This window comes from Aquarana catesbeiana, linkage group LG13 (assembly GCF_042186555.1).
Source record: "Aquarana catesbeiana isolate 2022-GZ linkage group LG13, ASM4218655v1, whole genome shotgun sequence".
NCBI classification, from domain to species: domain Eukaryota; kingdom Metazoa; phylum Chordata; class Amphibia; order Anura; family Ranidae; genus Aquarana; species Aquarana catesbeiana.
Window position 1 is genome coordinate 122,127,465 of NC_133336.1, and position 14,073 is coordinate 122,141,537.

Here is a 14,073-nt window from a genome sequence, read left to right on the forward strand (position 1 = left end):
GTCTAGCCACTGCCCCTCAGATTTTCACAAAATTTTTGGCTCCAGTCTTGGGGTTATTAAGGATTCGGGGGTGCCCATCCTTGGATACCTGGATGACCTGCTGATAAGAGAACTTGTGTTGCCACAGCTGCAAGACAATGTGGGCCTCACGGTTCAGACATTGGAGAGGTTTGGTTGGATTTTCAATCGTTGGAATCAGCGTTGCTTCCAATCCAGAGACTGGAAGGGTCTGATCTGGGATACAATTCAGGCAAGGGTTTTTTTCCTCCAGAAAAATGTGTCTCCCTGAGAGGGCAGAAAATTTCATTCAGGGAAATAGGGAATGCCTCAATTCATTTTTGTATGGGGGTTCTGGGGAAGATGGTGGCCTCCTTCAAGGCAGTACATTTCGCTCAATTTCACTCCAGACCTCTACAGCTAATATTTTGTCAGCTTGGGACAGGAGATCGCAATCTTTGGACTCACCGATGTGTCTGCGGCCCAGTGTTCTGTGGTCTCTGCGTTAGTGGATGTTGCCACAGACATTTGATACAGGGAAATACTTTCTTCCAATTTCTTGGAAAACAGTCTTGACAGATGCTTGTTTGTCAGGATGGGAAGGTGTGGTGGATCATCTGTCAGTACAAGGGACATGGTCCCCACAAGAAAGATTGATGCCCATCAATGTGTTGGAGCTACGGGCAATTCCCTTGATGCTTCTGCATTGGATAGATCTATTACAGGGTCTTCCAGTGAGAATCCAGTCCGACAGTGCTACAGCAGTGGTATATGTCAATCAGCAAGGGGGCAGCAGAAGTCAGGCAGCCCAGGAAGAGGTGGGTCTCATCTTGTCCTGGGCAGAAGTTCATGTTTCCGTCCTATCCGCACTGCACATTCCAGGAGTGGAAAACGGGCGGGCAGATTTCCCAGATCTTCAAGGCTATCTGCCAGCACCAGGGGAAAGTCGGTCAGGGAGGTTCAATGTGAAGCTAAGAGATTTGTGCCCAGGACCAGAGATCCACAGGCGTTTGCAACGGACGCCCTTGTTAACACCTTGGGATCAGTTCTCGCTGATATACACCTTTCCTCTGATTCAGCTGCTTCTGCATCTGTTGCGCAAAATCAAGGTGGCGAAAACGCCAGTAATTCTGGTTGTTCCAGGTTGGCTTGGTATTCTGACATAGTAAACCTGGCAGTGGACAGGCCCTGGATGCTTCCAACTTGCCTGGAGCTGCTTCTTCAGGGTCCATTTTGCTATCTTTCTTTAACGGCTTGGCTATTGAAGCCAGGGCCTTGATGGATAAGGGGGTATTCAGGGCAGTCATTCCCACATTATTGCAGGCTAGGAAGGAGGCCTTTAGGCGTATTCACCATAGGGCTTGGAAATCCTATATAGCCTGGTATGAGGCTAGGAAATTTCATTCCTATAAGTATGTTATAGGGCGGATTTTGTCCTTCCTTTTTAGTCTGGAGTAGACTTGAAGCTGGCCCTGGGTACAATTAGGGGCAGATCTCGGCTTTGGCAGTAAATTTTCAGATAACAATTGCTTCACATTCATTGATACGAACATTTGTCGGGGGGTTCAGCCAACTACTAAATCGACTATTTCACATTGGATTCGGCAACTGATTGCTCAGGCCTATGGTTTAAAGGGCAACAATCCACTAGGAGTGTAGGGGCTTCTTGGGTGATCCATCATCATGCCTCATTGGAACAGGTATGCAAGGCTGCTATCTGGTCATCTATTCACACCCTTTCAAATTTTTATAAGGTGAATGTAACTGCCACAGAGGATGCTGCATTTGGTTGCAGTGTTTCGAGGACCATGGTGTAGCTTTGGGCCTGGTGGTGGTGGCTGTATTTCCCTTTCCTCGGGAGCAGTGCTTTGGTACATCCCAGGTGGTTGTAATTAATTAAGCCTGCTCTGTGTCGCGTGAAAATTGGATTTTTGTCCTTACCTGTGAAATAGATTTCTTGGAGTACATCACGGGACACAGACAATACTCCCTCTTTTTTTTGGAGATATTGCTTGCTACAAATTGGAGGCTTCCCTAGTAGGGGGTGGGGTTATATAGAGGAGGACTGTCTTTAATTGTCGGTGTCCATTCACCTGAAGGTGCCGCATAATCCAGGTGATCATGATTAATTAGGCCTTCTCTGTGTAACTGTTATAGGAACGGAGCTTCAGGATTGAACAGGTCAGAGTTATTTGAGCCAAAATGGAGTGAGGGAAAGGGGTAGAGGCAAGATCAGGGAAAATTCTAGAAGGCTAGGTAAAGAAGTGAGGAGAAGGGTTAATAAAGAGGTGGAACAAAAAGAATGAGAGCGCAGAGGTAAGAGCATGAGGGGCACTCAAAGAGTGGCCAAAAGGTAACCCTGAGATGCCCGCTGGGTTGCAGGGGCACTGTGTGGTATCTCTCACAATAGGCACAAAACATGCCTAACCTTTTAGGGGAGAGAAGTCGAAGATAGGAGATGCCCAGCAGTTAACCAAACTTGATGTCCAATATTGTAACAATAGTGTAAAGCAGTTAAAGAACATGGACGGTAGAAGCTTAGATGCTTATCCGGATACCTTAGACGCACATGGATGGAGATAAGCTGTGGATCCTAATTGTATTCTGGTAGGATGCACAAATAACATTGTCATAGCACAATAATATTTAGAGGCATATCAGCCAGATCTGGAGCCCCATGTAGTCTTAAATGAGCAATATGAAGCAACGACTAGGTCAGAATAGGGATTTGGTCACCTGAGAAGGTGGACTTACAAGTATCAAGGCTAACTTCAGTAGAGCAATAAGAAATTGATTAACTGCCATAGAAGTATGCTAAGGATAATATTTAACATACAATAATTTACCCACTAGGGGCAGCAGGATCTGGGCGATAGATGAAAACATTAATAACACCTGAATAACAATGAGTAAATTAACCAAGAGTGGCCCAAAAGATTCCACAAAAACATTATAGAAGTAATTGTAGAACCAGGCAGGTATATTGTCATTCAGTGTCATAAGATATAACCGTAGGCTAGACAGTAATGGAAGGAGCATTATCAACCCCACGTATTAATGAATATCAGCATTTGAACCACAAGTTGCAACAGCAAAAGACACAAATCAGGCTGTGAGGCTTGTTACATTAATTAGAACCTGAGATAAGGCCCATGGACAATAATAGTACGCTCTGCTCAGGTCCTGGACCCAGGTCTTGGTTCTTAAAGCGAATATGGCAGAAAATAAAAGCTTAGAGGGCTAGTCAGTAGGATATATTGAAAGCACTGTGATGGCTCTATAGTCAACTCTAAAGCAGGAGAGACTGGAGAGGTAGAAGATGGGCCTAAATTGTATAGCCTGATTGCAGAGGACTGGACACAAGGTAAGTGGAGTAGGGCTTGAGCAAAAACCCCAGGTTGTGTTTGTCAGGCTGTGAGGAGGAAGTTGTGTGAGCGCTGCTGGCTGCAACTTGGCAGGGGGTTTTGCCGGTGCCATCTTGTCCCTAATGATCAGGGGTTCTGGCAGGGTTGTGCGCAGGAGGTAGCACTGAATGGAGCTCTATACCGACACATAGCTTGTGGGTGAAAGTGATCGGTAGAACAGATGATTACTGCTGGGAGAATACAGAGCTCGCCACCATGTGTCTTCAGCCTGCCATCGTCTGCCGCATCCCTCATCCACTCAACAAAACACTTTTTGTTTCTATCTCAAACAGTGTTTCCAGCTATTTTCTGTGAGCTGCAAAGCACCTACTTAAAGAGGAAGTATACCCTGATGGGTTTTTCTTCCTTTCTTTTACCCTGCAAAATAAAGGTATAATGTGCTAGTATGCATCGCATACTAGTACATTATATGACACTTAACTGCAAACGAAGCCCGCGCTGTCTCCGCTGGAGGCCAGTCCATCTTCGCCTGTCTTCCCTCTGGGGCATCAGTGGTCATGGCACTGACTCCTGAAGAAACGGCATGGGTGACCGTTTCTTCAGAGCGCATGCGCCAATGACATCATCGGCGCAGTATACAGTAAATATCTCCTAAACGGCGCACGTTTAGGAGATATTTACAGTACGTATAGGTAAGTCTTATTTTAGGCTTACCTATAGGTACAAATTACACAGGGAGATTTACAACCTCTTTAATAAGTGATGGAGATGATGAAAAAAGGAGGGGTTTGTTGTACAAATCAAGAGAGTAGTCAAAACACTGCTTATGAATAGATTCACTATAATTAGTGTTATCACCCTAGGACAGGAAGTGTTTTTAGCCATACATCTTTTGTGTGTCACAGAAGTACACTTATTTTTGTTCTCCTGTGGCTCAGAGTCAGCCAATAGTGGGCTATTGCCCGCTATCAGCTGATGTGGCAGAGCTGCTCCAGTCTCTGAAAGGATCTTGACAACTTTGTCAGGATCCACCTGGCTGCCTGATTTGCAGCTGGCTCCACCTCTCAATGCGCCGCTGTAAGCCGCAGCCAGCTGTGCCCACCCTCTCTCCTGTCCAGTGAGTGCTGGAAGGGCAGGGTGGAGAGCATTGACTGACAGTCTGCTCCGAGCAAACTGAGAATTGAGCAATCAGCAGTCATGTTATCTGTCAGATCTCAGGCTTAGAGCCTATGCGGGACAGCTGCAGCATCACACCTAAGCTGCAGCATGGAGGTCCACACTTCTCCTTTTATTTATTTTTATTTATTACAGTTACTTATATAGAGCCGTCATTTTACGCAGTGCATCGCTTTACTTACTGTATTGAATTGTATTGTAACTGTACTGTCTGCCCTTGTGTTGTAAAGCGCTGTGCAAACTGTTGGCGCTATATAAATCCTGTATAGTACACATTCACATAAGTCCCTGCCCTCGAGGAGCTTACACTCTCAGGTCTCTAATTCACATTCATACATCAGGGACAATTTAGACAGGATTCAATTACCTATCAGAATGTCTTTGAAGTGTGGGAGGAAACCGGAGGAAATCTACGCAGGCACAGGGAGAACATGCAAACTCCAGGCAGATGCCTTTAGGTTCATCCCTTTGTGATGGAATCTGGAACTTTTTATCCTGGAAAATTGTGGGTCTATGTCATAACCTGTAGAGACTTTTTGAGCGAATGTACAGTAAAAACATACCACACACAGCATGCAGGATGTTTTTATTATTATTGCTACAAAGCACACCAATTTTGACAGGGTTACCATGGTACTAAGATAATACCCGGATTCATGTGTTTTATTCAGGCTCTTGTAAACAATGTGACCAAATGTGCACATAAACAAATTAAGCAGTAAATAAAAAGTTCCAAAATATGATCATGGTGTTCCTCGGGATTTGTTACAAGTAGTTGGGTTTGGTCTTTAAGGCCCCATTTCCAGTAAAGCTTATATTGAGACCTTGGCCAGTGGTTGCAAACCCTGCTTGTGAGTATCTCGCTAAAAGCAGGTCTCAATCTATACACAGAGCTTAGAATACATATCAGTGATGCTACACAACAGCACAAAGCTTTGCTATAGTGTTTATAGCTGTACTGCCTCTCTGACTCACAAGAAAAATTTTCCAACTGCAGTGTGAACAGGGCCGGTGTAAGGATTTTTGTCTACTCAGGTGAAGGTGCATTTTACCTCCCCCTCATCCTGGTGTCCTAAGGTGGCTTAAGATTCCTGTATCCCTGACTGCTACAAACTGTCCCCACATCTAATAAAAGTCTACAACCGGGTTTCAGTGCGAGGTCCCTTGCCTGATCCCTGCAGCTAGATCCCTTCTGCAAAAAAAACACAAAAAACTCTTCCCTCTCCTTTGACACTCCTTTGACTTACTGTATTAAAGCTCCTATTGTGTGGGATTCTGACTGCCTTGGGTGCAGAGGGGAGTTACAAAAGGTGGGAGGTGCACTGGTGAACCTCTCTTTTCTGCGATCCAGAAAATGAATCTGTAATCAGTTTATGATCATAGAGTGGTGGTCAGCAGCTGTACTGTGCTTCAGTATATCAAGGTTATATGGATGTATAGTGTGGGATCAGCCTTCCTAGGCAGGATTTGTGGATCTCAGCAGCTCCTCTACCAGGGATAGATTGGTGTATGTTGCCCCCAATGTGTCCTTCTTTAATCCTGTCCTCCCCCTGCTGTATATTGTGTGTGCCTGGGGTGCTGTCCTCTGCTTAGCATGGAGCTCTCTAGCCCTGGTTAGGGGGAACATTTATTGTCCAGTGTCCCCTTCTATGGCGCTGCTAGCTGCCCCCATGTGCTGCAAAAAAAAAAGTCTGATAGTTTTAATCCTTACCTACTCCATCCAAAATAAAAAAAAGCCACTTTTGTGGTTCACACATGTCTGACACTGTGTAGCCAGAGGAATGACACTACATTCTTTTCTAGCTAAGGATTTCAGTGTCATCTCCCTGCCCCAGTCTACTAACTGGACAAAGAAAGCGAAGCCTGACACTACTTGCCCTCTCTCTATAAATGCTGCAAGTGAACAAGAACACAAATTCAACTACCTGTACTTCAAATACAACTGAATAGTTTTTCCCTTGAGTTGAGGTTGAAGGAACTTGAACTCAAAGAGAGAATAGTTTTGCATCCTGTGGTGTAGCTCACAATCACTGAGGGCCAATAAATCTATGCATTGAAAAAATGTGCAACAATTTAGGTTATCTGTATTGCACTACTATTCATTTTGAATGACATCTCAATGCACCACACATGCCTTGCAGTATGCTGTGATGCATGCCAACAAACCATAGTTGTGTTACAAATTTTGTGAAGATTTATGGGACATTTTGGTGCATTTGCATCCCATTGCACTCAACTGGCTGCCTTAATGCAAGGCTTGTTAACACACAACAAACGTAGTGTTAACGCACTGCATAAGTGGAAATGAGCCCCAATAGAAGACAATGGTAACCAAAAAGCTAAAGAGTTGAAATTGGTGGAAAATTTAAACTTTTTTATTTTTGTATTTTGCTACTTCTATACTTTATAATATAATACAATCACCAACACGAAAAAAAATGATATATAACATTCTGTTGTCTTATGTCCTCTCACATATTTTTACCCAGAGTATTCATGGATGACTTATCTCGTAGCCTTGTTTACAATACATACGATTTTGACATGTATTGTAGTCTTAACAGCAGGATAATTACAAGATATATTCTACCTGCAGTGGCCACTTCAATTCCCTATCTCATGCCCAATGCCATAAATCCGACTGGCTGCTTTGTCGAGGCTCTCTCCCCTCCTGCTCTCGCTGCTGCTAAGGCTGAACTGCACACGTTGCGCTCAGCCGGGGAGGGAGTGGAGTTCCGCCAGGGGAGTGCTCTGATCCCACAGGGAGCCCCCACAGAGCCGGCGCTTAATGAGAGACAGCGCTGGAAATACAGGCTGCGGGAGGAGACATGGCAAAGTTGTGGGGGAGGGGTAAATACTGCAGGTGAGTGGGGAGAGAAATGTGAGCAGAACCAGGAGGGGATGGAGGGAACGAGAGGTGCAGAGAACCTGAGACATAGATCGCTTAGACCTGTCTACACAGGCTAAGACAGCTGCCTATGCTGCCTTATGGTGGCGCCGGCCCTGAGTGTGAACATACTACTGTATAAGTGTGTTTAATGATCTCTGTAGGTGGGCTCAAGACCTTCATGTTTTATGGAGAATTACTCTTTCCTTTCACAAATGCTTTAATCAATATACATTGTTCTCACAGGAGTCTGGAGCCCCTATTCTCACAGATGATGTCAGTCTGCAAGTTTTCATGGATCATCTGAAGAAACTAGCTGTTTCCAGTGCTGCATAATAGAATACCTTCCTGAATGGACACAATGCTCCGGAAAGCGTTTGGCTTGTAGGTTTTTCCCCACTAGCCTGCATCCTGACAGTGCACATGGCACAAGATGCTGGAACACCAATTGCTCACCCATGCTGTATTTATTAATATGTATGCACATACCACCTGATCTCTCTTGGCTAGAGCGTCTCAGCCCTTTGTACTTGTTTTATTACTATACCTTTAGTTTAAACTGAACAAATCTTTCATGAGCAAAAGGAACAAAACCAGACTATTTTTTAATCGCAGACATTGTTTCTGATTATTAAACACTACACACTGTGAAATGTGTTTACATTTGGGATGTGTATGGAGGATTCTTTTACAAGTGCTGTTTCAAGCATGAATATAAAGGTACGATAGTATTGGTGGAGTGCTGGACCCTAATTTGAGAAGGTGTTTTTGAGACAGTCAGCTCTTTAGAGACTGATGGGCTTGAAAATAATAACAGCAGTAGCTATAGTAGGAGGATGAGAGGATCACAATAGTGTTTCAATTCCAGTAGGTTTTTATTGATCACTGTAAATATTATACAATTCATATATAATACAATATTATACCTCCATAATTTATATGTGAAATTTGCAGCAATCACAAATTTCCAGGATTTAACATTGTATTATAGGGATCCCATCTTTCTACTGTACTTAAAGTAGAAGTAAACCCGAATTTTTTTTTTTTTTTTATGTCATAATATAGAGTATAAGATTTCCTATCATTTGAGCCCAGTCTTGCCACAAAGAGTTAATTTAGCTCTGAGCAATCCTCTGTAATTGTTCAGTGAGATAAATCTTGACAAACAGAGAAAAACTTTGTCAAATCCTCCCCCTTGCTGTGAGTGACAGGTGATTTACATATCTCGTTTACTAGCCTAAGACGTATGCATTATTTTTTAATTCCCTCCCACTCCTTTCTTCTGCTGCTCTGCCAGGATTGGATGTTCCACACCTCATCATAATTGGGCATGCTGAAGTCATGTGGTTACTTTCCTGTCTTTTCACTGGATGTTAGAGATCATAGCAGAAGTTCAGTGTAAAATACACAGGAGAAATGCATATTGACAAGGGGAGTGTAGAGGTGGGCAGGGAGTCTACTGACATCACGACTCCACCCACCGAGCTCCAGACAACAGGCCCACCCACAGAATATGCAGTTTTTCGGGTCTCATAACAGACAGAGGGGAGACATTTGACAGGTTGAGATACATGCAGGAGGCATGTATATCCTTATAGATAACCACTATGGCAGTAGTTTAGAAAGGATGACATTGGGTTTACATCCACTTTAAAGCAGACTATAAGGCCTCATTCACACAGGTTTAGCTATGCGTACACCCGTCACTGCTCCCAATTTGAAAGCCGCACGCCCAAAGACATTGGTGTCCTGACTTGCTGGAATGCACTGGTCCAGTTTTATATTTAAAATAATAATTTTCATCTCTGCCCAGTACAGAAAGTTGCAGCTTCTTTCCATGCACATCTTATGTAAACACAAGTCAGTATTCATGATTATGTTGCACTTGGCCATTTCATTGTATTCAGTTTTGCATGTATTTTCTGTTATTTTATGTTTTACATTGATATCTTCCTCTGTCCGAGTAATCTCAGATGTTATCTTTCTGGTATCTTTCTTATCTTACACCAGTAGGCAGGTTCCAAGCTCTGCTTATAGTCTTTTAATTCTTTCACACATAGGAAAACTAGAGGACAGAGAGGTGCTTGTGTGGCCCAGAACAACCCATCTGATGCCAGATTTTACTGCTATGGTGAGATTCAAACATCTGATTGGTTCCTGTAGGCCTGTTGGTTCCTTTTTTTCTTTTTTTTAATAAATCAGCTTCATCCTTCACAAATGACAATTTGGAGGTGTTTACTGCCCCAGTCAAGATGTTTCTGTTCTCAGCTTAGCATATGATGTCAGTTCTGTTTATATGTTTACATCATGATGCCTAAATATTGCTGCCTATAATAAAACGTGCATTTTCAGTATTGTTTTTTGGTACATTCATTGTCACACAGAATCTTTGTTTCACAAGTGTGATTCTCTGCAGCTTTCTATCATATGCTAATGTTGGTGTGTAAGGATAAGGAGTGTCACATACAGGAGTGTCCGACATGAGAACCACCCTCCCAGAGTCATCTGACAACTTTTTCTAATGCAATGCCTGCAATCTGATCATTTGCTATAGGCAATGCTGAAAAGTCTTATTTCAGACACTTTTATTTTTACAGAAGATGATTTAATAGCTCTGCTACTTTCATCAATGTAAGTATGCTATAGCTATAAGATCTTATATCCAGTTATACCTTTCATTTCTGTATTTCAAACCATTTGAATAAACTGGTATACTCAGAGTACCTCCTTTACATTTGTATGGTTTCCTCTGTCTTTCTAATGTTAAATATGATGTGAAAAATAATGATTTCCACCCAGAATAGTAAATTTATGTTTAAATACTTTTTCAAAGAAAGCTACTGCCATGCTGTCTGCGTGCATTCTACTGTAACTGTGTGTTCTATCATTGGTAAGTGAAGATTGAAGGATTGTTCCTCCATTGCAGATCAGAAGTTGGCTGCAGGAAAATTGTACAGCAAGCACATAATGGATAGCAAGGCAGGTTTACATTTCCTAGTTCATGGGGTAATGTAGCCACTGGACTGTTACTACTGATAAAATGACCACGCACCTCTGCTCCTGAATAGCTGTTTAGGTAGTTAATATGGAGCTTGGAAACTGGGGGGGGGCACCATTTGAATTATGCTGCTTTATTAAGTGCTCAAGCTACCTTCCCACCAGGGAGAGGAATCACTTCCTTTTTTTTAAAAGTGCCTTATCCTTTCTTTAGTGTAATACAAAAGGTAGATTTAATAGATGTTGCAAAAATGTACACGCCTCTATGAGATGAGAACTGATATGAAAAATAATCCTTTGAAAATGTCACAGTTGATGAAATGCGACAGGGCAGAGCCACGCACGTGACATCATCGTGTACTGGATGTGTCCTCTATGGTGAATTTGATGTGTTTAAACTGCGCTGTATTTGACCTTTTACCATGTAAGTGTAATTTTTAACTTTTAATAGTGGTGGCTGATTCACATTATGTGAAGCATGGCCCTCCTTTTATGTTTATGATACAAGGATGTAGCATCGGAAGCAGTGGTGACTCTAGGAACAATATATATGGGGGGGGGGGGGGGGGGGCACATAAGATACCACAGTAAAAACTGGGGAGGCACTAATAATTTTCAAGTATATATAAATAAGATTACAAAATGCTAGCTTAATGCTGTGTTTTTATTGTACTAACCTAACACATAAAAGACAAGCTTTCAAGAGTTTTGCTTTCTTCCTCTGGTATTGCTTCAGACCTTCAGAAAGAGAGGAAAACTCTCAAAAGCTTTTCTTATGGTTTGATGATATTTCAGCAAGCAGTTCACGCAATAATAGTCCCTAGTATTGGTGCCATTTTACGCAGTAATAGCCCCCAGTATTGGTGCCAGATTAAGCAGTAATAACCCCTAGTATTGGTGCCAGTTTATGCAGTCATAGCCCCTAGTATTAGTGCCAGTTTATGCCATAATGACCCCTAGTATTGGTGCCATTTTAGGCAGTAATAGTCCCTAGTAATAGTGCCAGTTTATGCAGTCATAGTCCCTAGTATTGGTGACAGTTTAAGCAGTAATAGCCCCTAGTATTGGTGCCAGTTTATGCAGTAATAAAGCCTAATGTTGGTTCCAGTTTACACAGTGATAGTCCCTAGTATTGGTGCCAGTTTATGCAGTAATAGCCCCTAGTATTGATGCCAGTTTATGCAGTAATAGCCCCTAGTATTGATGCCAGTTTATGCAGTAATATCTCCTAGTATTGGTAACGGTTTACACAGTAATAAAGCCTAATATTGGTGCCAGTTTACGCAGTAATAAAGCCTAGTATTGGTGCCACTGTACGCAGTACTAACCCCTAGTTTTGGTACCAGTTTCCGCAGTAATAACCACTAGTATTAGTGCCACTTTATGCAGTAAAAGCCCCTAGTATTGGTGCCAGTTTATGTAGAAATAGCCCCTAGTATTGGTGCCAGTTTATGCAGTAATAACCCCTAGTACTGGTGCCATTTTATGCAGTAATGGTGCCAGTTAATGCAGTCATAGTCCCTAGTATTGGTGCCAGTTTATGCAGTCATAGCCCCTAGTATTGGTGCCAGTTTATGCCATAATGACCCCTAGTATTGGTGCCATTTTACGCAGTAATAGTCCCTAGTAATAGTGCCAGTTTACACAGTGATAGTCCCTAGTATTGGTGCCAGTTTATGCAGTAATAGCCCCTAGTATTGATGCCAGTTTATGCAGTAATAGCCCCTAGTATTGATGCCAGTTTATGCAGTAATAGCCCCTAGTATTGATGCCAGTTTATGCAGTCATAGCCCCTAGTATTGGTGCCAGTTTATGCAGTATTAAAGCCTAATGTTGGTTCCAGTTTACACAGTGATAGTCCCTAGTATTGGTGCCAGTTTATGCAGTAATAGCCCCTAGTATTGATGCCAGTTTATGCAGTAATAGCCCCTAGTATTGATGCCAGTTTATGCAGTAATATCTCCTAGTATTGCTAACAGTTTACACAGTAATAAAGCCTAATATTGGTGCCAGTTTACGCAGTAATAAAGCCTAGTATTGGTGCCAGTTTATGCAGTCATAGCCCCTAGTATTAGTGCCAGTTTATGCCATAATGACCCCTAGTATTGGTGCCATTTTAGGCAGTAATAGTCCCTAGTAATAGTGCCAGTTTATGCAGTCATAGTCCCTAGTATTGGTGACAGTTTAAGCAGTAATAGCCCCTAGTATTGGTGCCAGTTTATGCAGTAATAAAGCCTAATGTTGGTTCCAGTTTACACAGTGATAGTCCCTAGTATTGGTGCCAGTTTATGCAGTAATAGCCCCTAGTATTGATGCCAGTTTATGCAGTAATAGCCCCTAGTATTGATGCCAGTTTATGCAGTAATATCTCCTAGTATTGGTAACGGTTTACACAGTAATAAAGCCTAATATTGGTGCCAGTTTACGCAGTAATAAAGCCTAGTATTGGTGCCACTGTACGCAGTACTAACCCCTAGTTTTGGTACCAGTTTCCGCAGTAATAACCACTAGTATTAGTGCCACTTTATGCAGTAAAAGCCCCTAGTATTGGTGCCAGTTTATGTAGAAATAGCCCCTAGTATTGGTGCCAGTTTATGCAGTAATAACCCCTAGTACTGGTGCCATTTTATGCAGTAATGGTGCCAGTTTATGCAGTCATAGTCCCTAGTATTGGTGCCAGTTTATGCAGTCATAGCCCCTAGTATTGGTGCCAGTTTATGCCATAATGACCCCTAGTATTGGTGCCATTTTACGCAGTAATAGTCCCTAGTAATAGTGCCAGTTTACACAGTGATAGTCCCTAGTATTGGTGCCAGTTTATGCAGTAATAGCCCCTAGTATTGATGCCAGTTTATGCAGTAATAGCCCCTAGTATTGATGCCAGTTTATGCAGTAATAGCCCCTAGTATTGATGCCAGTTTATGCAGTCATAGCCCCTAGTATTGGTGCCAGTTTATGCAGTATTAAAGCCTAATGTTGGTTCCAGTTTACACAGTGATAGTCCCTAGTATTGGTGCCAGTTTATGCAGTAATAGCCCCTAGTATTGATGCCAGTTTATGCAGTAATAGCCCCTAGTATTGATGCCAGTTTATGCAGTAATATCTCCTAGTATTGCTAACAGTTTACACAGTAATAAAGCCTAATATTGGTGCCAGTTTACGCAGTAATAAAGCCTAGTATTGGTGCCACTGTACGCAGTACTAACCCCTAGTTTTGGTACCAGTTTCCGCAGTAATAACCACTAGTATTAGTGCCACTTTATGCAGTAAAAGCCCCTAGTAATAGTGCCAGTTTATGTAGAAATAGCCCCTAGTATTGGTGCCAGTTTATGCAGTAATAACCCCTAGTATGGGTGCCATTTTACGCAGTAATGGTGCCAGTTTATGCAGTCATAGTCCCTAGTATTGGTGCCAGTTTAAGCAGTAATAGTCCCTAGTATTGGTGGCAGTTTATGCAGTAGTAACCTCTAGTATTGGTGCCAGTTTCCGCTGTAATAGCCCCTAGTATTGGTGCCAGTTTATGCAGTAATAGCCTCTAGTATTGGTGGCAGTTTATGCAGTAATATCTCCTAGTATTGGTAACGGTTTACACAGTAATAAAGCCTAGTATTGGTGCCAATATATGCAGTAATAACTCCTAGTTTTAGTGCC

At 42.5% G+C, this 14,073-nt stretch overlaps 1 protein-coding gene across 2 annotated transcripts in view; it reads left to right on the forward strand.

Moving 5' to 3' along the window:
* Positions 1-9,779, forward strand: part of SEC23A (SEC23 homolog A, COPII coat complex component) — a 248,004-nt gene extending 238,225 nt beyond the window's left edge. For both annotated transcript variants that reach the window (XM_073609690.1, XM_073609691.1), the window contains one exon: positions 7,672-9,779. In XM_073609690.1, coding sequence (XP_073465791.1) covers positions 7,672-7,761 — 90 coding nt within the window. In that variant the 3' untranslated portion in view covers positions 7,762-9,779. The remainder of the gene's footprint in view (positions 1-7,671) is intronic.
* Positions 9,780-14,073: the final 4,294 nt, after the last annotated feature.